This window comes from Pempheris klunzingeri, chromosome 2, assembly GCF_042242105.1.
Source record: "Pempheris klunzingeri isolate RE-2024b chromosome 2, fPemKlu1.hap1, whole genome shotgun sequence".
Taxonomy (NCBI): Eukaryota; Metazoa; Chordata; class Actinopteri; order Acropomatiformes; family Pempheridae; genus Pempheris; species Pempheris klunzingeri.
The window spans coordinates 13,494,775-13,519,995 of NC_092013.1; the positions used below are offsets into that span (position 1 = coordinate 13,494,775).

A 25,221-nucleotide genomic window follows, 5' to 3' on the forward strand; every position below is an offset into this window, starting at 1 on the left:
GACTTCTGAAAACTTGAATACAAGTCAAACAGTTCTGCATGAAAAGCACCCTGAGGAGCTTTGAATTTAACTTCACTACTTACTTTCTACAGTGTACTAATTTCAGCGTAAACCTCCAGAATTATACTTACAATTAAAGTTTCCCCTCTCAATCTTTCAGCATATGACACTGCCTCCATTACTTTGTCCAGCATATAAACCCCATAACCTTTTCTGACCTTTCTCAGTGTACGTCACCATTAGCTAAAAGCCTGCATGTTTAACAGGCCCTGCGGACTAGCATCTGTGCACTGCTTTGCATCACTCTCATGTAGGCGACACTAATAAGAATTGTGAGAGGCAGCACCTTATTACCACCCCAAAAATGAAGCTTCCTTCTCTACCATGCTAAGGAAGACTTTATGATCACTTTACCGAGTGTGTCAGTAGCTAAAAAAGGCCATTTCTAAGGAACAAAGGGAAACTCGCTTTATATTCAGCTCAGAACCTCTGTGCTGGCAAGAAATTTCAGTGCCCTCAAGCGAACAAATGTTCCATCGTCTGCCTTTCGCAAACCTTTAGATCTCTGTGAATGTCAGCAATATTATCCTCCCACCCCAGTCCCCAATCCAGTCTGAAGGCCTAGCCACCGTGCTCGAGTCTCAAGATGCCAAGGCATCTGCGATGTAGCCCACCACTAAAAAGCCAAGGCACTGAAGAAAAACACTGGGGCCGATCGATGGTCTGACTAGGCAAATATCATGGCCGACCATGGGGCAGCAACTCAAAAGTGTCTCAGAGACAGAAATCATTCTGCCATGACAAGCCAGGCATGCTAAATGCTGATGGGCTTGTTTGAAAAGGTCTCACCACTTGGGACATGCTGCAAAGTGTCAGCCATCAACAGCATGCTTTATTCACTGAAAGGAACCTATTGAGAGCTATTTCTGCTATTATGCTGCCTCTGTTAAATGTGAGCCATATTTTAGTTTACATACTGCTGTTGAATTGTCTACACTAATAAACTATTTATAGTGAACTCAAATGTTGTAGTGTTTCATAATTTGTTCATAAAGTACACAGGGCATTTGAATTAGAAATAGATTTCAGTGGTTGGTTAAAATCATTTAAGGCCATTCACTTCAACTGATGCTTGATGATTAAATCATTCATGCTGAACTGATATTGAAGATAACACAGCTGTATTTAAATAACTGTAGAATGAGAACAACAACAACAAAACAACGGTCTAACCCTCTGGCAAATTCGTCCTCCATGAAGGTTGGAAAGTTTTGGCTTGTTGAAACTGTTTCAGAGAGAACTTTGTGTGACGCTGAATCAACACCTCTCTAAAACAGTTGCAACAAAACATGATCATTATGATCTTCATGAAAGGCTGAGTTAATTCAGGGCTGTTGTATTATGCTGAGTATATTTGGAGGAATCCCATATATTGTAAAATTCCAATCTATGTATCAAAAGTAGAGAAAGTCACCAGTGTGTCAAAGATCATCAAACTTTAGTGGATATTATCATTTATTAATGAGTAAATTATATGTGGACAACAAGTGGAGAAACAAAGATCAGAAGAAGATTTTATATTGCTGGTGAAGGAGACTGATGTCCAGTTTGATGACTGTGTAAGCTGACCTTTCAGACAGGCTAAGTGCCACTGGAGCAGAGCCAGATTTAAACAGTGTCCAAGCAGATGGTCGAGCGAGCCAGACAGGACACACAAACACATTCCTCCAGCAGAAGCAGAGTGATTGAGACAACCTGTGGTGTTGCCACCTGTTTTTAGCACGCCGCATAATTAAACCGTATCCACAAAACTCTCTGCTCATCACAATGACTCACTTTCCCAGCATCCCTCGAGCAGCACTGCAATATCATTCATCATAACGTGTAAAAAGGAGCTCAAATTGTTCTCTTTCTTTTTCCTCCTTTGTCTTCCAAGTTCACATCTCCTTTCGAACCATAAATCTCTTCCTGCTGCACCACCTAACACACACCTCCCAACGCTCCAGGGGTTGCTGCAAAGAAGGCTTCCAGGAAGTGTAAAGAAAAGATTTGACTTGCTCAGCTTTTAACAAAAAACATTTTAACTTTGTGCTGCCTGAAAACACACAGCATGACTCAGGTGTGCATGTGACCATCATGAGGTTAGATATTGATCATTTAATTGCTTGATGTAAACACACTTTAGAGTTAGTGATGATTCATTGTATCATCCATATATTTCACATCGAACATTTCCTTTTCTGTTTTCCTATCACTAAAATAAGCACACAGGCGGTGGCTCATACTGGTTATTTAGATATTTTGTGGATGGAAACGCTGAAATCGTCCTATCTTTTATCTGTAAGCTGTGTTCTATGAGCGTTTTAATGGTGCTATGTGTGTTGTGTAGCAAAGACACTTGTGAGAAAGGGAGGCCCATGGGATAATGTGATGGGCTTGAGGCTGATGCTGATGAAGCTGGTTGTGTGAAGATACCGTACGCTTAACTGTGATGCACAAAGATGACGTCTGTTTTTCTTTAGCCATACATTTAGATCACAAAAGACACCTTTCATATACAAACCAGGCTTTGTACACACAAATACATAGAAAATATTTGGATTATTATAATTATCTTGTGCTTGAAATCTTGCAGGTAAAAGATAAATTCAAAAACTTCAAATGATTGGTTTTAGAAAAAAAGTCCAAATAGTACCTTGATGTAGTGCTCCAGCCGTGGATAAACTCTTCTTACTCCCAGAAGGACAGAGAAAAACGTCCTGTGGGGAAACGAGGTAGTCACCACATGTGTGACTTCGGGAAAGGAAAAGACATTAAAGCCTGATGTCTCATAGCTCTTCACAAGCTCCTCATCTGCCTTGTTTTCTCCCTCGCTCAGAATACTGCCAACAGCATAGCGGCATTGTGGTCCCGGCACCTAGAAACGAGGATCAAATAAAGAAATCGATTAAAATTGGTAAGAGAGAACGTATAAACTAGATAGACTGATGAGTAGTTTAAAGGAGATAGATAGATAGATAGATAGATAGATAGATAGATAGATAGATAGATAGATAGATAGATAGATAGATAGATAGATAGATAGATTTCCTCATTATACTGATTCCAAATGTCATAATTATACAGAGCCACTAATATGACAGCAGCAGCACTGACAGACAGATAAATGCTCTCAACCAAAAAACTCCTATCTGGCTATTTCAGAATAATTCCTAATGTTTGCTGGGAGCTGATTGCACAAAAACACTCCATTGTACGTCACCTTTCCTCGTGCCAGTCAATCTCAATGAAATCTCAAAGAAAAGCCTGAAATGCCACCTACCATCAACATTTCCAAAGTACCTGTATCTGCGGGCTGAGTCATAAACACTAGGGTGCAATATAAGGCAGAAAATAATGCACAAAACAGTGGGACGTTAGCCAAAGAATGATATCTTCTCTGATGTCAGCCAGGAGCCAAATTTATGGAATAAATATACTCATCAATTGGAGTTCTGATTGGAGCGTTTGGCAGTGCAGCAATTACTGCTCCTTCCCCCATTCTGAGCACCCTGGTGCCCATTAAAAAAGAAGAAAAGGAAGACACTCTTTACAAATGAATACTCTTGGGACATCCAAGACTCTCTCCCCACTGTGCTGAGCTGAGCACCACTGAAAACTCATGTAATAAATAAGAAGGAATGGTCCTAAACCTATCAATGCTACGCTTCAAGCACAGCCCGTGTGTCTGAGAATGTCTATTTTCTCCTCTGTTCCTCAACATGCAAGGCCAGTCATGGGTAGAAGTGTGGTGCAGACTAAGCTTTTCACACAACTGCACATTCAAAGTTTCAAACACACACTGACACGGAGAAAGTGAGTGATCTGCATCTATTTCTGACCCAAGATCTATTTCACACCAGCAGATGAACAACAGATGATCCTATTTTGAGTTTTACTGTGAATCATGTACTAGTCAACTTAAATCTCAGCTCGAGGACTGATTATAACTGGCTGTAATTTTGTGCAACTTTGCGATTAATTCTGAAGTTTTTATTCTGATTCTATAGTGAAACCAACAGCTTCACCGTGCCCTGTGACCATGTTACAGATTAATCTGTAGACCAGCAAAAATTAATCAATTGATCAATTAGTCGATTAACTGCATATTTTTTGGTTGTTAACTGTTTGGTCATTCTTTACGCAACTAATGCCAAATACTCTCTGGTTGCAGCTTCTCCAATCATTGTAAACTAAATATCTGACTGTTGGTCGGACAAAACAAGACACCTGATGACTTCAACAATGATTCTTGCCATTTTATTCAAATGATTTATTAATTAATTGAGAAAATGGTCTGCAGATTAATTAATAATAATTATTATTATTATAAAAATTATTATTATTATGAAGTTACCCGCAGCCTGAGGGTTGTGTCTTTGTAACTAGGGAAACAATAGTCCACAGGCTATAATTAGCAAATTTGGTCAATCAGTTTCCAAGTAGAGAATCTTAGTTTCAATCACATTATGGAGGAGTTAATACTGCATTCAGTCTGACATCAGAACAGTTTCCAAACCTATATTACGTGCACTGAAATAATCCAATCACTTTGTCACGTACAACAGATACAGATTTTGTCCAGTTAATTGCTTGGCCGGCCTTACTGTAAGATCCACATCTACTGTACATTTGAGAAACTTTACACATGAGGATGTTTTTGACACTTTGGATGTTTTGGGGGCTCACAGTGGGAAGTCCGAGCCAAGCGGATTTATTAATCATCACAGGGATCCATGTAGGGAGTCCAGAACAAAGAACCACCGCCCAAAAGCACAAGCCTCTGTCCACAATCTTTGTTTTGCCCCTCCACACTCATCAAGACACGAGTATGCTGTATTTTCATGTTTCTTCAACACACGGACTGTTCATCTAGTGCAGAAAGTTCAAGTGAAGGAACCACATCACTGTGTCGCAACTGCACACTGGCTGAATTGACTTTGGTAAGGCAAACCGTCTTCACCGGCATACAAAGTGTTTTCCACTCACACAGTAAGGCTTGCATTTTAAAGGTTTTACTATGACTTTCTCAAAGGGCAAGTGTTAGAAAGATTTTCTACTATTTCATCATTCACCACAAAGACTAACAATCACACTGATATACACATTTCCTGACCGCCCCCTCCTGCAGCTGCCATGCAGCTTTCATCACGTTGTGACCCAAACATGGATCCCTGGGGATGGGCCGACACTTGTGTCATCTCACCACCAATCCACTTGTCACTGAGCTTTTTATTTAGACAATCTGTGTCTCAGGGACCGCAGACCCTGACCCCGATTTCTTACATGGAATTTTAAGTGTGACAGAGAAATATATGATCCATCCCCCCGTTACCGCCCTCTAATGTTTGTCAGAGTTGGATGCAGGGGGAGAACGGGGCGAGAAGAGAGCTGCGGGGTAGAGGTGAAGTGGGCACAGAGGGTCAGAAACCCCCCGGCTTTAAAACTGTGAAGAGGTTGGTAGAGGAGAAGGGTTTAGTGAGCGGGGGCCCAGAAAATGTGTTAGCCGCTTAAAGGAACAGACAGAGCTGCTCCAGCACTGTATCCATGGCAACCATCTCAGGACCAACTGAAGTCCTTGTTGAAGTCTTTTGTTTCTCCAGAGGAAGTGATTAAAGGAGGTAAAAGTGAGAAAACCGAGAACAGAGGATGAGACTAGGCACGCTGACACTTCTCCTCTTTCAGCTGCACTTTTGAAAATCTTTCTCACTGCAAACATCAATGGACAGTGTCTCACTATTTAGACACCGAATACCAGTGCTCCCATCTGAGAGCGCACTCTGGGGCTCCTGACACTGGGGCTGAATGGCATCCTGGGGCTCGGACGCTAATGAGCTGAGATCATTACACCAATTATTTTAGCTTAGATCAGGACTTGGCTGTGTCTGCGCAGAGGAACTAGGACCCACTGCTAGCCTAATTGCCGGCTTGGGAAAAAGAGGATGCGCATAACAAAAGGGTTTTGAAGCGGGGCTGGGACGGGTCCATCACTGAACTCTGGTTACATTCCATCAGGTTATTGTGCATCAGGCTAGGGCAGCGTTAAGAAGTGCCACTTAAGTCAATACTGTTGAAAGCCGATTCGAATCATTGCAGATATCAGCACATCTCAGAGACAGAGAATTATCGCTAAATACAAGAGTCGAGTGATACTGACTTGAGGTAATATCACAGTATACTTGCCCGGATACTTCAGTATTAATGGTTTGACAATGTTTGTGCTTCAATATACAATATTTCTTCTAAAATACGGGTATGTAGCATGGAAGAAAAAAAAATCACTACTAAGCAAGACACTGACTGTTTATTTCACTTGGCTAGACCCACTAATTTGCACGTTTTCTTTCTACATATATGTATAATAGTGTTCAGCATTTGTTGAAACTGTTTTAGAGTGGTGTTGATTCAACTTTATGATTATTTTAGAGTCTGCAGTTTGTGGTGTTGTTGAGTTTGTGTTGCATTACACTGTCTGATGTTTCAGTTATTTTGCTGACCCCATTTAATATCAATGAGGTCAGGTTAAAAAGCAGAAACGCCTCTTTGTATAGTCATAGTTTTATATCCAGCCAACAGCTCAACACTCACAGCCTACTATGAGATAAAACCGATTTTCAGTCAATCACATGCTTAAATGTTTCTGAACAGTCCTTTGTCACCATGATATTACAATACTCATCATATCTAGATGATATCTAATCTCATGTATGTCCCAGCTTTACACTGCATTCAATCATTGTGTATCAAAGTGTTTATTTGCCATGTAGCTAGAGGTCAGCACCTGTGGGTGTGACAGCCAGCTACATACAGAGTTCTGCATTCATTGTTAACTTATACTGTAGAAGATACTAAAGATCAAATGTGTCAGGTCTCTGCTTTCCACCATTGTAACTGAACCTCCAGACCCTCCACAGTGCATCAAACTGTACTGCTTAACCATTTCAAGGTGCTACTTCTTGTTTAATTCTCCCTTGTTCTGTTTGGGCAGAGCCCATTCAAAAACAACTCATGCTGGATTCACTTTAAAGTGTGGGAATCAGTGCCACGTGATTGTGGGGACCCCAGAGAGTGTGCAGGATTAGGTGTCAGGAAAACAGATCCAGCAGATATTATTTCCTGCAGCTTATAGACACTGAGACTTTGGGATGGATGAGTTCACACAGGGAACAGTTGAGAATGTGGGAAAACATCTCACAGGGAGATCCAACTTACTAATTGTGTTTTTGTGTTTTAAAGGAGATCACAAGGGCTTCGGAAACATTTGCATAACATAAAAATGCACATTTCATTCATTAAGGGTGTTACTAAAACAGTGCTACTAGAATTTATATTCCATAACTTATATTTTGTATTTAAGTGCCCTATTTGATTTCATTACAGCATTTTCCTATTGCTATATTCAGCCCTTCTTCGCTAGAACAATGTCACTGTAATTCTCACACAATTAGATGCTGCTGTAAAATAAAAACATGAACTAATGAGAGAACTTGATCATCTGATTGTCAGAGGGTGATTCATTGACTGATAGAATATGTCTCATGATTAAAAATACACTATAACTCTGCACAGCTGTAATTACACCCACTAATGGCTAATTTGAATTGTGACCCTCAAACACGCAACACATTATAAATCTAAGACACTAAACACACATTCGAATCACATCAGCGGCTGAGGAATCTGACCAAGATTGTCTAGAAAAGGCGACTGCTGATTAGCATACAAGGATGGTATTGTAAACCCTTGACAGAACCAGACAGTTTGATTCAACAGATCTCACTGAAAGTGTGAATTTTGCTAAAACAGACTCTAAAAGAAATACATTAAATTCTTTATTTCGTCATGTTAAATATTGATCATTTCCGGAGACCCATAGGTTTTAAGCAACGCTCTGCTTTGAAAATACATCTCAGGACCTTAAATGAGCAACCCCAAAATGCACTTATACTTACACTTACACAATATTTCATGACATCATCATCTCTTAGCCCACCCTGCCCAGATGTGCTATGATAATGCTCAAGGGAAAACATAAAGAATTAGTCAGTGCAAAAAGTCCTCTGCAAAATACTGAGACTGATGACAGATTGCGAAGACTGCATGAAATGTCAGTAAACTGAATGCTTATCACATGAGGAGGTCTTAACTGGATAAATGGAAATATTTAAACCATCAAGTGGTGACTGTGTTGAGAATAAAGAATTCATCTGAGACCCCCTTCACTCGTTTTTACGAGAATGACATTATCGCCATCTAGCGTTCAACTAAATAACCTACTTTACACAGTGAACTCAGACTGATTTTTAAAGCGAAAACATTGAGTAAAGTGCGGCAAAACACGGGTAAAATACACTGCTATTCTACTAAGAGTGTTGTGTGATGTACTGTGGATGGTTGTGTGATGATTTACCTTTTTGGGGTCATCGTAAAATACCCCGATACATGAAAGCTTTGGTCCAATGCTGAGAGACTCCTTAAAAAGTTGTCCGCAGTTTTTGTACGGTCCTTCTTTGAATTTGTAGGCGAATGTTAACTTCTTTACGGGAGGAGAGCCAGTTAGTATGGTAATGTCTGACAGCAGTCCCGAGTGCAAAATGAACCCTGCCGCTGCTATAAGACTTAACAACAGGCTAATGACCACACACACACAGAGCCAGTCCGGCATGGTAGCTTACTAACAGGCGGGGTAGGTACCGTTATTTAGTCAGCCTCTTCTCAGCATTAAACACAGCAGTATTCCCTGTAACAGCCTAATATTTTAAACATAATGTTTTGTTGTTTTGAGTTGGTAGCTGTCCTTGACTGCCGTTAATACATCCATGAGTTGAACTACCAGAGTTCGCACATTACAGGAACTTCCTGGAAAGTACCATTCGTGCCGACCGAAGGGGTGAATGTATTTACAAGAAATCTTAAAAACTCTTATTAATAAAACATGTCTACGTCAAACACTTTTTTATAATTCAGATGTACTCTTACCGGACGTGTGTGCAGTCAATATTCGCATGGCGATTTGATAAATGATCGATAGGTGCCATCTTTTATATCCGGTCGCCTACATTATTGTATTGCCCATTATTACCACTTCTTCACGTTTGTAACGTGGTTTGTTGCTTATTCTGGATGAAAGTTAACGTCAGTAAAATGGGCCAACAACCAAGACTTGGATATGTACAGTGACCAGAAACAAGGCCAGTAGGCCATTCAGAACCAATGGTTTACTTTATATACCACATCTAGTTTATGATTAACATACAACTGAGAGGTGATGGTTGCAATCTACTTCCTTTATTGCAAAATGTCAGACTTCAAGAATTGCAACATAGTGATTGAATGTTAATTCAAGAAAGGAGAACGTGATTATTTAATTTGAAATTGTAAAGTCTTGAGGGGTGTCTCATATCTATGGCCCGCCCCGTGAATAAAGTGAGGGCTGGACTTGAAGTAAACCAGCTGACACTGGACCTGGACAAAGATAAGGCAATTTCTTCCCCCTTGAGTCTACTACATGTTCGTGTAGTTCCTGCGCAGGTCGTGAGAATGTCTGGAAACGTGAAAAGGTTTTATGACCTGACAGCTAAACTGCTGTCTGGAGAAATCTTCAGTTTCTCTGCACTGAAGGGGAAAGTTGTCCTCTTTGAGAATGTGGCGTCTCTCTGAGGGACAACAACCAGGGACTACACTCAGATGAACGAGCTTCACTGTCGTTATGCCGCCAAAGGACTCGTTATTCTGGGTGTACCCTGCAATCAGTTTGGACATCAGGTAGGCCATGTGTGCTCCTATGCAATATGCCTTGTGTAGATCTGCTGTGTTTCTTGATCATCAGACTATACAAAATCCAATATGAAAAATAATTATTATAAATTATAAGAACTGTTATCAAGACCTTTTTAAATTTGAAGGATGCCTGTGTTAAATTACATGTGCCTTTTAAGTGTGCCCTTTGAGACTTTAGACGGTGAATCAAAAAATTGCAATATGTTATTTAAATGCTCCCTTACAAGTAACGGTCCTGGGTTTTAAATGTTACTTATGTAGAGTAAGTAATATCAGCAAAATTACCTCTTTCAAGGTCTTGAAAGGGACCTCTACCAACAACTTTTGTAATTGGTAGAGGCAGAGTTAACTTTAACTACTCTTAGGTAGTTGTGTATGTCATAATTTGACCAGAGGTTTTGTACAAAAAAATCTAAATCTGTAAATAACCAGTATCTTCATCTGTCGGATAAATAAGGTAAAAACAAAAGACACACACGAGAAGTATCATACAGTAAGAAATGGTCTTATTTTGTGAGTTTGAATGAAAACCCCAGGTGACTTTTAACTTGATCAACTTAATGGTTCACTGTTAGTTTGTAATGTGTTTAAAGTTTCTGTCTTTTTCATAACAGGAAAACTGCAAGAATGATGAAATCCTAAAGTCTCTGAAGTACGTCCGTCCAGGAAATGGCTTTGAACCAAAGTTCCAGCTCCTCGAGAAGGTGGATGTGAATGGAAAGGATGCCCACCCCTTGTTTGTTTATCTGAAGGAGCAGCTTCCATTCCCCTCTGATAACGCCATGGCTCTCATGACTGACCCGAAGCTCATCATTTGGAGTCCCGTCAGCAGGAACGACATCTCCTGGAACTTCGAGAAGTTCCTGGTTGGCCCCGATGGAGAGCCCTACAAACGCTACAGCAGAAATTTCCTCACCTCTGACATTGAGGCAGACATTAAAGAGCTTCTTAAGGAGATCAAGTAAAATTTGCTACGACACGCTCTGATTGGCTGTTAAAGGATATCAGTTATGACCAGCCTGGCCAAAACAGATTAATCAGTACACATCAGTTTGGGGTATTTTATCATGTTTTCCCACCTTTTTACACTTAACGTCAATAGCAACATGCCTCATCTGTGATATGTCCAGTGCCACTATGGTAGCTCAGCCTGTTTAATTAATGAAGACACTCCTTGAAACCTTTTTGTGAGGGGAGAGTCTGATGAAGGTGTAAAAGACTGACTCTGCCACTGTGTATAACTCATATCACAAACATCTACACCGGGTAGACTTAAAGAAAGGAAATAAACAATTAATGTCACATAAAGTTCTTCTGTCATTTCTGTGCAACACATACAAACACATAGAATTCCTTCAAAATATTCTCATCTGGAAAAAGTATAGGCCCACACCTTGAGGTATTACAGTACCAGGCTATATTATATGTAAAAGTACCTCTTGGCATATAAATAGTGCTTGTTAATTTTTCAGCCAATAAATTTAGACTACACATGGTGGGTGTTTAATTATCACGTCCTTTAGGTGCAAAATGATCATTTAATCTGCCACCTTTTAAGTTTACGGGTCTGGCTACTTACCAACTCACATTAAGGAAGTCCTACAAGTTTTATCTGTCGAGAAAATAAACTTTGGTGGAAGCTATAAATTACATCCGCACAAAATGCATTCAAGTGATACCTCGATAGTAATCTAATGCTAGCTGACTTGTGAATGTGAGGCAGTCTTATTGTGCATAGCAGTGACGTATTTATTAAATGTTTGTGTCTTTTCTATTATCATAAACCACATAAAACACAACAGCAGTGCTCTGTCCGCGCTTCCTGGATGAACACAGGGGGGCTATCCTTCTCTGAGCGCTACGCCAGGCTGCAACCGATCCAACATGGCTGGCCAGGAAGACCCAGTGCAAAGAGAGATTCACCAAGACTGGGCGAATCGAGAGTACATAGAAGTAATTACGAGCAGCATCAAAAAAATCGCCGACTTTCTTAACTCATTTGGTAAGCATTTAACGATCAAATACACGGATGAGATGTGTATGTTCGGTAGGTAGCTGGCTAGATCAAGTTAGCTAGTTCAGCTAGCCTGCTGTCGCTAGCATGGATGTTGATGTTTTCAATGGCCACTCCCAGTTAGCAGTTAGCTTTCCCGTTAGCTGTGAGCTACTACTGTTTCCTCGTATAACGCCACGACATCTTCATAAGGACTTATTTTGCTTTTGGTTTCGCTTGTTAACTAATTTTAGCCGGTTTATGGTAAAATATTGAGTTAAAAGACAACTGGATTCAAGCGCTAATGAGAAAGCTAATGGCTATCAGGTCACAGTGAACGCTAGCCTGCTCGGCTGTCGTGATGTTGTACAATCAGCAGCAGCATAACCATTTAAATCAGATGATGTTTTTGTAGTTTTAGTGATGACTAGTGATGTTGTTCGTCTTTATGGAGCGAGGGTGATTGTGATTGTAATTGATAGCATAGATGAGCGACGCCCCACAGGGTGAGATGTCATGACTGCTTATGGTGACATGCTAAATACATTTCCTCCTCAGATATGTCATGTCGGTCCCGCTTGGCCACCCTCAACGAGAAGCTGACAGCGTTGGAGAGGAGGATTGAATATATTGAGGCGAGGGTAAGTATACGGCATTGCACTAAAAACGATGCAACTGCTTTTTATATTTTAATATTTCAAATGATGATGTGAGTGTTCATTCATATGCATCTCATCACAGGTGACAAAAGGAGAGACCTTGACCTAAAGCTCATCATGGAAGGTCGCATCATCCTAGAGAAACCCTCCCACCCCCCACCCTGAATTTTTTGGATAAAGTGTGATGGATTCCACCCTCCATTTTTGGGACCCCGTGGACCATTTTTATATTATATGGCTGAGTTTTGTGTTGTTTTATCTCATGACACATTTGTATAGAAAATATGGGTCTGTCTTGGGTGTCAGTGACTCAAGCAATCATCAATGTTACTAAACAAGAATAAACCTCCATAAAGCACTGCTTTCAAAGCAAATTGTGGAGCTCAATTATGGATCTGGTGTCAGCACAACTTGATGACCATCTGTGTTGTATACAGTGTCATTACCACTTCAGAGATTTATGAAAGGGGAACATCCTTGTGTGCCAAGTTGAACAAGTAATTGTGTAGTCATCTTTATTAAGGGCCTGCTTGTACAGTGAACTGTTTGGTGATGTTTTGGGATTTAAATACTGTAATAAACGATAAACATTGAATTTGTCTTGTTGTAGCCTATCTTGGTCAGATTCAACTTTATAGATGAGGTACATTGACATACTAGGGAGCTGATTCTGGTTCTCAGTAGCTCTGAATATATGCAAGGACTGCACTGGCTGTTATGTAGCAGGAGCTGGACATCAAACGGTATATTGTACCGGTTAAATTGGCAATGTATATGCAGGGTTGTGGTACATGTACGTTGTTAATAAATATAATGAACAATAAGTTATGTGACATGTAAAAGTGGATTTATGTGCAAACTGCATTGAAGACCATGTGTTTGTCTGCTTAGACTTGTATAACAATGGAAGAATATTGTGTACAAGTTATTGCACAATATGCATGTTGCACTAGTACAGTATTTTGTATGGTAAGAATATAGGCTACCAGATTATTGGAGAAAGTAGTGTTTCTCATAGAATTCACAATCACTCAAAGTGACTATGCTCCTCATTCTGCTCTGACAGGATAAGAGTAAACATTGTATGTTCCAAACATACAACAGACTAAAATCTCTACATTTCTTATTACAGGGGTTATTTAAAACGGGGCCACAGCTTCAGATCAGTCACTAACTTCACACATTCAATCACAGGAATTTGAGTGACCGTCTACTACACGAGACAGGCTAATCTGCTTTTATCCTATTTATTTATTCATACTTTGAATATTGATAATTTTGTCTAGTACTTAGCAGAATGAATCAGAGGAAAAGTCAGACAGCAGTGGGCTTTAGTTTGGTTTTGGCACCACCTCGAAGACCACAAAATTGAAATTGCCCTGAAATGAACTGCACAACCACATTGATTCCCAATGTAATAAATGAGATTTAGCAGTCATGTAGGTTCGGTAGCTTATTGCAGTTTGATGTGTACTGTATCCTACATAAGATCTAATGTCAAATTAACAAAGTATTGCTAATTTTATAGCGCTAAATTACTACAAAACACCTACAAATGGAAATGAAAAAAAAGCTGTTCACTCGGTAAAATGGCGGAAAAGGTTTGTTGTGTGTTATTTGCCCTTCGTGTAGTCTTTCAGGCAGCACTTCCATATCTCCACATCGATTTAAGCCCTTTGCTCGGGTAGGATGCCTCCTTGTTTTGCATGAATAAACAGATAGCTGTAAAACCTAGCTAACCACAGCCATGGTCGTGACTCAATTCTTGATCTTCTATGATGTCAACCTACGACCTAAGACCATACTATATTCATGCCAAAGAAACAAAGCGCCGTGGACGGAGTGATACCTGCGAGACAAAAATCGGGGCAGAACAATTATTTACCCATAATGCACCAGGCTCTACACCAATGCATTTTGGGACAAAGAAGGCGTCGTTGTAGTGTTGTGAGAAGTCCTTGGACGTGAGATGAATTTTTCCCCAACATTTTTTCAGATTTCATTTTGAAAAAGTGCTAGTGGTTAATAACAGTTAACTAACTATCCTGGTGAGTTACTCCACATTCAAACTGAAAACTGAAACAATCGTATAACGTGGCTTTGCGACATGAGTTAGCTGCCGTTGACGCTACGTCTGTTTGCTAACGTTAGACCGTGTCCATCTTACGGTTTACAAGCATTTTGTGGTGCTCGTTGTAATTAAGCTAATCGGAGTGTATGGTATCCGGTCTGTGTTTCAGCATGCCAATAAACTAACAAAACAACAGTGTTTGTATAAATGTGATTGTGTTTTTGCTTTTTAGGGGACGTGTGTGCAGTTGGGCGAAATGGGAGCTGATAAAAGGTGAGTAATGTTAGTAACGATTGCGCGCTAGCTCTGATCGCCATGGTAGGTGTGGTTAACTATAATGGCAGTGTTATTTAATCCAAGTTCACACACCAGTTCCGTCCTGAGAGGGAGAGAGGCCTTTACTCGAACTTTGAATTGTATTTAGAGCGCCTGCCTGTAACTTTAATCTGCCACAATGTTAGCCTTTAGTAAATCATTAAAGTTCAGGTGACTTGTGTATTTACCAAGCAGGCTCATTTTACACATCAACATTTGTTGATGTATAACCAAATCCTGTAACCATTCTTCCCTCCTAAAGCCGATTCTCTAGAACAAACTCTTGAATTCATGATTTTTTTTCCCCCGACATTTTCCTTAGGGTCTTAAAATATGGGATATTATAGATCAATAATGTTACCGACATCCGACTTTGTCCTCATAAGGACAACACTACCCACGGTTGTTCTATCTTAGAAAACATTAGTAGCAAGTTGGAAAGCTTCAGCAAAGTTAAAAGTGGCCTTACTGAAAGAAATCAAGAAAGACTAGACAAAATCTTCTAATGTGTATGGTGTTATCTTTCTGTTGATATCTTTTTAAGTAGTGGAGTGTTTGAAGCACTGTTTGAGAGTTAATAAAACTTACATTTTTACTTGAGATAGTCCCCCTACAACAGGAGGAAGTTATAATAAACATATTCTGGTATAATGTTATCCCCAAAATGATGTTGATAAACTACCAGATACAATAGTACTTAACTGAATCAAATTATAAGGAGTATCATGGATTTGCAGACTAGTTGTGCTAATGTACTACTTTCCTTCTGAATAGGATTAGTCGCACCGAGCGCAGTGGTAGATATGGCTCTGACCAGTCCCGTGATGAATCCGAATGGCGCGACAGACGAGAAAGGGACCAAGAGCGTGATCACAACATGCGCCGCTGGTGCGAAGACAGACGCGGTGAACGTTTTGAAGGTGATCGTCGAGGATCGAGAGACAGTCCAGAGGTAATTATTCTAAAATTCAGCGACTTTGAATTGTGTCATAGTGTTTTAGGAACAGTTTGCTGTTGTAAGATGACATCCACACCAGACTGATTCATTGATCTGTTTGTTATACAGGACAGAGAAAGGAAACGGCGAAACAGTGATAGATCAGAAGATGGTTATCACTCTGACGGCGACTACCCAGAGCAGGATTACAGAAGGGAGCCTGGAGAGGAGAAGAAGAGCAAGACCATCATGCTCTGGGGCCTGTCTCCTCACGTCACTGAGGATGATGTAAGTCTTAAGTTTTCCTCTGCAGCTATGCAATCTCTTCTGATTAGTTTGGTTTTGTGTGTGCAGCACTCATTCGGTATGATGAAATGCCTCAAAATGTCAAGATTTTGAATCATCATGTTTAATCACCATCTGTGTGTTGTTATTCAGATTCGTTTTGCCATAGACCAGCTGGAGGGACCGCAGCCAGTGGATGTCAGGCTGATGAAAAAGAAAACGGGTGAGAACCAGATATGTGACGGACCTCTACCTCCCCCCTGTCTTTGACCATAGGGCCAATCTGCTTCCATTCAGACCCATTTTCCCATAGCAGCTAGCAGAGAAATGTATCAAACTACTTGGAAAAAGGATTTAAAATGTTGATTTGAGACTTATCGTTTCAGTTCATTGTGGATCATTGTAAGGTAAGTAAGAGCAGCAGTAGCATTTTTGGAAAGTCAATTAGCGGACACACTTTGTTAAGTGTGGTTCATACAGGTATTCAGCAGGATTTCTTGCTATGGTAAAACTCCTAAGGAGTGGCCTATTGTGTACCAAACAGGGCCTGGGTCGTGAAGCAGTTTGTGGAAGAGTTTGAATAATATGCCCATGGACTCTTAACTAACACGCCTCCCGTCTATATTTGAATGCTGTCTCTAGGTATAAGCCGTGGTTTCGCCTTCGTGGACTTTTATCACTTGCAAGATGCTACCCGATGGATGGAGACCAATCAGGTTGCTTCACAATCGCCAAGTCTAGTTTTAATCTTGGGGATCTCGAAAAAATTACTCAAAAGGCAACCAAAGTGCATTGAATAAGTAGTGTGGAAACTGTATAGATCGTTATGGAAAGAAATCATGGATTGTATGCAACAGAGAGAAAATATTTGATTTGTACATTAATAGAGACTATTATATTCATGAGTTATATTTTAATGTTGTAAAAAATGTTTAGTTAATTGTTATGGCAGTAGCATCAAAGCTGCAGATTTGAGGTCTACTTCTGTAGGAATCAGCATTTAAGATAATGACAACACCATTTTTACCTTGCTGATAGAGGCAGAGTTGAATCAGAGTAGTATTTTTTATTTATTTTTATTTTTTAGCCTGCCCCTCACTAGATGGGGATTTTTCTTAATCCTCTTTTCCTTTTTTTTTAAGCAGCCAAAAATGTCTGTTAGGGTACACACTATACACTTTGCTCCAGCTCAGCCTGGGCACTCGGGTCCCAAACACCTAAAGAACCCTCCAAACACCACGCTCACAAATACATCATGATGTGCCTGTCTTGTCTAACACAAAGGCTATCTGTTTGGGGGTCCCTCTCCCCCATCTCTCCCTTCCAACACTGCTTGCTCTATTGATGAGATTGATGCTTGCCAGGAACGCTTGAGTGATTTTTGCCGTCCTCTTTCAGAAACGTCTGACCATCCAAGGCAAAAGCGTGGACATGCACTACAGTCACCCCAGAAACAAGTATGAAGACTGGCTCTGCAACACTGTAAGTTAATGATCTGTCTTGGCTCCATGGCCACATTATCTAAACAATGCTACTACAGAACACCTCTTTCACACACACTCTCACACACACACACACACAGGGGTTACAACTGTTCAGGCTCACAAATATTTCTTGCTGTAATCCCTGCGCGCACACACAGGACTTTAAGTGTGTATGTTAGGCTTGTAAGTTACAATTGTTGCAGTCCTGTCAGCTTATTTTGTGGTACGCCTACATTTGGATTAGCGGTAAAGGTTAGGTTGTGTCTCAGGTAAGTATGGTATGCTGCACCAATACACAGTAGATGTTTTCTGAGGCAGCACTGTTCAGGGCTTTAGTAGGTGTATAATAAAAATGATGTGAACGGTTACTTGCAGTGTGGCCTGTACAATTTCCGGAGGAGGCTGAAGTGCTTCAGGTGTGGAGCAGCCAAAGCTGGTAAGTAGTTAAATCAACAAGAGGCCACTGACGGCAGACATCCGGGCAGCTTTGGTCAGCAGTGCTGGGATGCAACGCAAAGTTTGTGTTGTGTTGTTGTCACAGTGTCAGTTCAGGCAAAGTGCATAGATGGGAAGCAGCATGCATTTTTTTCATTGCTACCTGACAATACAAAATGGGGACAAATCACAGTACATGATGGAGGTTGTCTAATAGGTTTTGAAATAAGCCATCTGATATTGTAACCACTGACACATTTTACCACAGGTCTTTACACTTTAACACTTCATACCTCATTTCCAGTTATTTAATTACAGCGTTGTGAAAGTTATGTTAATGCACCTCTTACTTCTCTGTCATTCTCTCAACAGAAAGTGAAACCAGCAGTAATACCGGAGTCTCTGAAACTCAACCCAGTGGAGATTTCTATGGCGACAGTAAGCAATTCTCTTTTGCAGATGCAGTGTCCCACTTAATTTGAACAAAAATAGCCCCACCCATAATAGGTTGTTCTTAAATTTAGACTTTTGTCTTGTACAGCAATCATCCTGAGAAATATTGCTCCTATGACGACCGTAGAAGCCATCATGACGGCCCTGGCACCGTATGCCAATCTTTCATCTAACAACATTCGCCTCATCAAGGACAAGCAAACAGGCCAGAACAGAGGCTTTGCCTTTGTACAGCTCTCCTCTCCTCTGGTAAAGCACTCTTCAACATGTACAGATGTCCCAATTTACTGTTATTCAGTGTCATATACAGTACGTTCTGCTGTAGCCTTTCACCTTTCAGTGGCTTGCATTTGGTTTTTATACTAATATTACTCTTTAATTTTCTGAAATGTTTCTCCTTGAACTCAACACCTCATCAATGCCTGCATATAAGCTGCAATATCACTTCTTTTCACAGGAGGCCTCTCAGCTACTAACCATCTTACAGGGACTGCAGCCTCCTCTAAAACTGGATGGAAAAACAATTGGGGTGGATTATGCTAAAAGTGCAAGAAAGTGAGTATAATAGCGTTTTATGTGCCTTGGTTTTGTAATAGAGGTAATGATCTACCCACATCTGTATTTTAAATTTTTGGATTTCCTTGGCAAATCTCATGTATTTTTCCTTGATCTACAATAAAGAGTAGAGCAAGACAGTCACACAAATTCAAGGTGGGATTAAACTTGTTTGTATTTTTTTTGCCCTTTGTTCATTTAGAGACCTTTTACTACCGGATGGGAATCGTGTCAGTGCCTTCTCTGTGGCCAGCACAGCAATTGCTGCAGCCCAGTGGTCCTCAAGTCAGGTTGGCCTGTTATCTGTTAGCATGATGCCATTCGTCATCTCCCACGATCAATGTAGTAAGCTCACAACTCATTCTTTGCCTTTTCAGCCACAGCAGAGCTCAGAGGGAATGTCTGAGTACAGCTACCTGCAAGAAGGCTATACTCCCATGTCACAGGTATGTGGAGGAAATGAAACATTTTAACACTTAACTTGAGAGGACATAGTTTCTGATCTCTTTCTATTTGTTTGCCTCAAGGACACCTTCAGCCAAACATGGCTCTGTAGTAACATCTAGTGGCAGCTGTAGGAGATTGCAACATGAACAACACAAATCCGTAGAGAAATAATCGTCCTGCAAATTATATATTGATTGAATTCACCAATGTTAAGCTCACTGAGCTTTATAACACTGACATCATTTCAGAGATGAGCGGCTGTACCTGTGTATCAAAACAATGTTTTTAATAGAGTTAATGTTACAGTTTTTACACTGTCACGTGTTTGCATCTCCTTTGGGTGACAGCTGACTTAAGCGAGGTACTTCCACACTACTAAAAAATAAACAAAATTTAAATTTTTTTTTTTCTTTTTCAATAGGACTACCAGACGTACTACCAGCAGGGAATAGCAGCCAGCACCTCTCAGGGAAATGGGATTCTAGGAGGTATGAGATGCTTTCACACCTCACATAGATGTTTGCTCAGGCACTGACCATTTATTGTGAAACATTACTACTAGAAAAATGAGGTAACGTGACTGATAGTATTCAGTACAGTGTATTTTTTGCTTTTCATATGATGGCATGCAGCTGCTAGTACACTCTTAACGCTTGTTCATATTAAAGTTGTAGGAACAACAAACACAGCGATAGTAAAGTAGATAAAACATTATCAGAAGAAACGAGCACAAACAAAGATGTCTGCTAGATTATAAACATCACAATAATACCATGACGTTTGGATGACTGTGATGTTTTGTGTCAGAAAAATTGTCACAGCTCTTTGCTTTTCTAATTTTAGCTGCCCCAGGTGTCAAGATTGTTCCAACTGCAGCTGGAGTTGTAATCTCACAGAACGCACAAGTCTACCAACCGCATATAATTTCGCAGCCTGCTGTTCAGGTTAGCATACACCCTACTGCTGCGGCAGTAATTATATCATAAGTACCACCAATCAAATGCATGGTGTAAGAATCTCTAAGTAACTATTACATTGATTACAGGCACTGGCACTTGCACAGCAATTGGAGGCAAAACCCCAGACCCCAGGACATCTTCCAGGCATTGAAGTTGCGTCTTTGCCTGTTGCACCTCTAGCCGCTGCCGCCACCGTCACCGCTGCCAGTACAGCAACATCGTCGGAACAGACAGCCAACCCCAGCAGTGGTATGAGCACACAGTGTCCCTGTGAAACAGATGTAGAATAATGTGCATGAAGACAGTCATGAGATCAAAAGATGTCTGCCTTTAGAGTGACGTCTGTAGGGAAGGCTAGTAAAGATCACAGGGAGGTGCACTTGTTGAATTATCATTTATGCAGAAACATCGGGAATTTATTAAAATTAGCATTACAGATCTTCTCCAGGCACACTTGTTTTGTTCTGGTCTTCTGGATTTTTGTTCAAGACATATGTGACTCGTATCAAATACCCAATATACAGAACAACTGTTTTATAACTTGTAACTTGAATTATCTACAGTCGTCGTTAATGATGTTTTATGATTGACAGGTGTTCCTGATACATCCACCTATCAGTATGATGAGACCTCTGGCTACTATTATGATCCTCAGACTGGCCTCTACTATGACCCAAATACTCATGTAAGTAGTGCACATCAATCATGCGTGAGATATTGTTTTGTTTATGTACTCGGCTAAATGAGGAGCCAGGATGGCGGTGGTGCTCCACACATAGTGTTTGTTTTATTGCAAAGGGGTGTATTGTAGTTTGTAAGATCTCTGCCACACTGATCGCTTTTGTCTTTTGGTTGTAATGTTACTTTTTCTGTTAAGTCTTTTTCCACCCTGAAGTCCTCAGCTCCATCTATTTTTGAAGCACATTGTAACACCTCAGTTGTAAGATCTCAGTAATGGTTCACCCTTAGACAAGACATAATAATTGGTATTTGTCTTTTCAGTATTACTACAACTCTCAGACCCAGCAGTACCTGTACTGGGACAGTGAGAAGCAGACATATGTACCTGCCGATACAAATGGTGGACAAAATGATAACGCAGCAGGCGGCAAAGAACCTAAAGAAAACAAGGAGAAGAAAGAAAAGCCCAAAAGCAAGACTGCTCAGCAGGTATCACAGTCTGAGTTCAACATCAGCACATATTTTCTGTTGGACATGTAGCTTCTTTAACTTCTTTGTAGCCCTTTCAGAATATTTGTAGTTTTTGAGTTGATTCTAAATTGCATATACAAATCTTTTTAATTCAGATTGCTAAAGACATGGAACGCTGGGCTAAAACGCTCAACAAGCAGAAAGAGAACTTCAAGAGTAGCTTTCAGCCTATTAGTCAAGAAGAGAGGAAGGAAGCAGCAGCTGCTGATGCTGGCTTCACACTGTTTGAAAAGAAGGTAACTCAGTAGGATTCAGTATCTAATAATGACTGCATGTATAAGTTTTAGGGTTGTCCTAAATGGATCGGTTGATTTTTATCTCTACATTTAGCAGGCAGGAAGTCTAGACAGACTCATGCCTGAGGTGTCCAGAGGCCCAGAGGAGGAGCCACCAACCAGCTCAGTCAACACGTCCAAGGTGGGGTTTTTATTCTACATCCCTGTTCTCGAAGGAAGAATCTTTTAATTGCCTTCTAAATATATGTAATCAATTGTATTCCGATGTTATTTGTGTTGACAATATTTACACCTGCCTGTTGTTTACCTGTGGTGTGGTTAGTGTGGCCTTGTGGCAGCCTACAGTGGAGACAGTGACCCTGAGGAGGGAGGAGCAGAGCCTGATGGTGTTGATGGTATCCAGGATAAGCTGACAGACTGGAAAAAGTTGGCCTGTTTGCTGTGTAGGAGGCAGTTCCCCAACAAAGAGAGTCTGATTCGACATCAGCAACTCTCTGACCTCCACAAGGTAACGTCTCACACATACATCCTTCAGTGGTCTGTCTAGAAAATCACAAGTCTATGAATTCATTGAGTTAATGATTTTGTCACTGATCTTTTCCAGAAAAACCTGGAGGTTCTCCGCCGAACCAAAATGACCGAAGCAGAGCTGGAAGAGTTGGAGAGAAAAGAGACTGAGGTGTGGCTCAACACAGAATCACCGTTATCACCAAGTAATGTTGTTCACCTAGTTAATGTGACTGCATTTTAGAATTCAACATGGTTTCGTTCTTCCGGTGAATAGATGAAATACAGAGACAGGGCAGCCGAAAGAAGAGAAAAATATGGCATCCCTGAACCCCCAGCACCCAAAAAGAAGAAATTTAGCCAACCCACGCCTGCCATGTAAGCAGCTGTGTTTTGTTAATCACTGATTTGTGTAAAATGGTGTTTTTGTGCTGTAATTATCATTTTCAGTAATGTTTACTGTAATGATTACATGTTATTTTATTTTCTTGTACAGTAACTATGAACAGCCCACTAAAGACGGCCTTAACAGTGACAATATTGGGAACAAAATGCTGCAGGCCATGGGGTGGAAGGAGGGTAAAGGTCTTGGTCGCAACCAGCAGGGCATCACTACACCAATTGAGGTATGCACAACAATCACCATCACTAACTGTATGTATACCTCTAAAAAAAGTACTTACGTTTGTGGTTTTCCTCCTCAGGCACAGCTGAGAACAAAAGGAGCCGGACTTGGCACCAAAGGCACCAACTACACCCTCTCTGCTTCAGACACGTACAAAGACGCAGTACGCAAAGCCATGTTTGCTCGCTTCACTGAATTGGAATGAGTCGTTTGTCCGAAGCTCAAATGATTTATTGTCATGGCCTGCAGATGATTTTTCTTCCTTTTGAGGTGGCACTCCATCACACTTGCATCAACAATGACAAACAAATTGGCATGGAAGCAAATTTTTACTGATTTAACTCCATGTGTTATACATGATGGTTAAACCACACAATAGGAAAAAAAAAACTCTGCAATGGAGGCGTACTAAGATAGTGAATAATATAATTTATAAATTGTACATAGGAACAGTAAATTTACTTCTTGTTTACATTTCTCTTCTGTGTTAATGCCATTTTTTGTCTCCGCATGTTGAAAAGACTGTACAGTTTATACAAAAATCTTTTCTGTTTGTACAGAAAATAAATGACGTGTGATTTATGATTGTCTATCATATTTTATCGCCCTTAGCAGAAATATTTTTGAACAAATTATTAAAGTATTACTAATGAGGCTGCGTAATCTTCATCACATGATTAGAGCAGTAGATGTAGAATCTCTATAGTTACAGCGCAATTAATGATTAACTAAAAAACAAAAGTGGGTAAATTAAAGTCACTGTCACTCTATGCAGAATGCTGTGGACGACTCCGGTCAATCAAAGTTCCTTATGCAGAAACAAAACCCATTTTGATATTTATATTTTAATAATACTTGATACTACTATTTAATAATACTTTGCTGTCTTAAAGTGATGTTATACTGCTGTATAACATGCCACTGTCAGTGGGGGGAAAAAAAACATCCTTATTTTCTGAATTAAACTACTGATGTTGAAATGAAAATTACCGATGTTGAATTGATGGACTGGAGAACGGTGTGGCAGTACCACCAGGTTCTGAATCTATTCCACAAAACCAGTCAGAAATAAGTAATATTGTTTTCCGGTGAACTTTACCCTGATAATCAGGACAAAATGCCCTGAGAAACATGAAGTGGATCAATTAGAGGGCTAATGGTAGAAACCAGATGCATTATGGCCTCTTCTCCTAGTGATCTCCACCAAAGATGGTTTTGACCTGAAGGATTTTTAGTTGGTGCACATTTCCTGCTGAGCAAATCATGTAATGATTTTTTGAATTTTTCACTTAGGCATTCACAAGAGAGTCAAATGATCATCATCCAGGTTGACAATGGAAAAATATACAATACTGCGATCTGGGACTTTAATAGTGGCTGAACAGGATTTTTTCTTCCTGGGAGTACTCTGTTAAGGGTGCTGTGCCTGCTGTATGTTTTCTCTTGTTAACTTTACAGCTAGCTGGGTCGTCTACCGGATCGAAGCTTACAGCTTTTAGACGTCACTGTATACTAAATGGTGAGACTCTGTCTTAATGTGCTAAACAGCGCAGTTTTCATGATTCTTAATCATTTTAAACTTTGCTGCTGTTGTGTCTTAGCTTGAAGGTGTTGTAGTGAGGCTGTGCTTCCACTAGAGGACACAGGTTTAAAGCCACGTGTTGACTGGCATCCACCCTGCTGTGGCGTCCTTCAGCAAGACCCCAAATGTTTTCCAGCTCGAGCGGTTCAGTTGTTGACCTTGCCTCCCTAATCTTCTTGTGAAGGCAACACAAAAAATATTTTTCCCAAAGAGGTAAAGAACCAGCTTCCATGATCACTGTCCGTTGTGATAGATCAATGAAGTGAGACTGTATTCTGGTTTTCGTGTGCATTGTTTATATCCAGCTCTTAGTGGCCTATCCCATGTTAGGCCAGGCCTGATCTGTCCCTCCATCCACCCCGAAGAACGAAAAAATACCAATGACTACATGGCTTAAGGTCGACAGACCCATCGCCCTGACCTCTGTGGTGGTGGTGATGTTGGCGCTTTGTGCTGTCCCACCTCTAATTCATCACTGACCCACTCTTTGACCCCCTGCAGCTCTCCTACAGAGCCAACAAACGTGTAGACGATTGGTCGTCATGGCCCCGCACTTCATCCCCCAGCAGCTGGACTCCTCAGGAGCCCACACCAGGATCCTGTGTGTGGATTTTAGGTCCACCTTTAATACCATCATCCAGGCTCTG

The 25,221-nt window shown here is 40.6% G+C and overlaps 4 protein-coding genes across 7 annotated transcripts in view; 3 read left to right on the forward strand and 1 right to left on the reverse strand.

Moving 5' to 3' along the window:
- Positions 1-8,892, reverse strand: part of LOC139216656 (testis-expressed protein 264 homolog) — a 28,415-nt gene extending 19,523 nt beyond the window's left edge. Inside the window, exons 1-2 of the mRNA XM_070847849.1 lie at positions 8,450-8,892; positions 2,696-2,917 (exon numbers count right to left, since the gene is read on the reverse strand). Of these exons, the coding sequence (XP_070703950.1) occupies positions 2,696-2,917; positions 8,450-8,704 (477 nt within the window). The 5' untranslated portion in view covers positions 8,705-8,892. The remainder of the gene's footprint in view (positions 1-2,695; positions 2,918-8,449) is intronic.
- Positions 8,893-9,483: 591 nt separating this feature from the next.
- Positions 9,484-11,127, forward strand: gpx1a (glutathione peroxidase 1a). The gene is made up of 2 exons (XM_070842257.1): positions 9,484-9,804; positions 10,434-11,127. Exons 1-2 carry the CDS (start codon positions 9,580-9,582, stop codon positions 10,782-10,784), a joined length of 576 nt encoding a protein of 191 aa, XP_070698358.1. The 5' UTR covers positions 9,484-9,579; the 3' UTR covers positions 10,785-11,127.
- A 521-nt stretch (positions 11,128-11,648) lies between these two features.
- On the forward strand, positions 11,649-13,299 carry brk1 (BRICK1 subunit of SCAR/WAVE actin nucleating complex). The gene is made up of 3 exons (XM_070846540.1): positions 11,649-11,821; positions 12,371-12,453; positions 12,554-13,299. The coding sequence occupies exons 1-3, from the start codon at positions 11,704-11,706 to the stop codon at positions 12,578-12,580; spliced, it is 228 nt and encodes a 75-aa protein (XP_070702641.1). The 5' UTR covers positions 11,649-11,703; the 3' UTR covers positions 12,581-13,299.
- Positions 13,300-14,394: 1,095 nt separating this feature from the next.
- Positions 14,395-23,574, forward strand: rbm5 (RNA binding motif protein 5). 4 transcript variants are annotated; one of them, XM_070837560.1, is made up of 25 exons: positions 14,395-14,519; positions 14,775-14,815; positions 15,632-15,809; positions 15,924-16,082; positions 16,233-16,302; positions 16,722-16,795; positions 17,478-17,561; positions 17,939-18,006; positions 18,375-18,436; positions 18,540-18,700; positions 18,909-19,006; positions 19,209-19,296; positions 19,384-19,452; positions 19,875-19,941; positions 20,297-20,397; positions 20,499-20,661; positions 21,006-21,097; positions 21,415-21,582; positions 21,720-21,860; positions 21,955-22,041; positions 22,183-22,368; positions 22,465-22,539; positions 22,645-22,745; positions 22,864-22,993; positions 23,072-23,574. In XM_070837560.1, exons 2-25 carry the CDS (start codon positions 14,799-14,801, stop codon positions 23,195-23,197), a joined length of 2,565 nt encoding a protein of 854 aa, XP_070693661.1. In that variant the 5' UTR covers positions 14,395-14,519; positions 14,775-14,798; the 3' UTR covers positions 23,198-23,574. The 4 variants fall into 4 exon arrangements, with proteins under 4 accessions (XP_070693661.1, XP_070693677.1, XP_070693669.1 ...); XM_070837576.1 differs by having other exon boundaries at positions 21,958-22,041; XM_070837568.1 differs by having other exon boundaries at positions 17,939-17,999; positions 18,371-18,436.
- The last annotated feature ends 1,647 nt before the right edge of the window (positions 23,575-25,221 follow it).

Excerpts from the sequence above, each read along its gene's own strand:
- rbm5 (XM_070837560.1), top strand. Across the intron at positions 21,583-21,719 it reads AAAGCAAGACTGCTCAGCAG|ATTGCTAAAGACATGGAACG; the intron begins GTATCACAGTCT and ends TTTTTAATTCAG. Across the intron at positions 22,540-22,644 it reads TGGAGAGAAAAGAGACTGAG|ATGAAATACAGAGACAGGGC; the intron begins GTGTGGCTCAAC and ends TCCGGTGAATAG.
- brk1 (XM_070846540.1), top strand. The coding sequence starts at position 11,704 with ATGGCTGGCCAGGAAGACCCAGTGCAAAGAGAGATTCACCAAGACTGG. Across the intron at positions 11,822-12,370 it reads CGACTTTCTTAACTCATTTG|ATATGTCATGTCGGTCCCGC; the intron begins GTAAGCATTTAA and ends TTTCCTCCTCAG. Across the intron at positions 12,454-12,553 it reads TTGAATATATTGAGGCGAGG|GTGACAAAAGGAGAGACCTT; the intron begins GTAAGTATACGG and ends ATCTCATCACAG.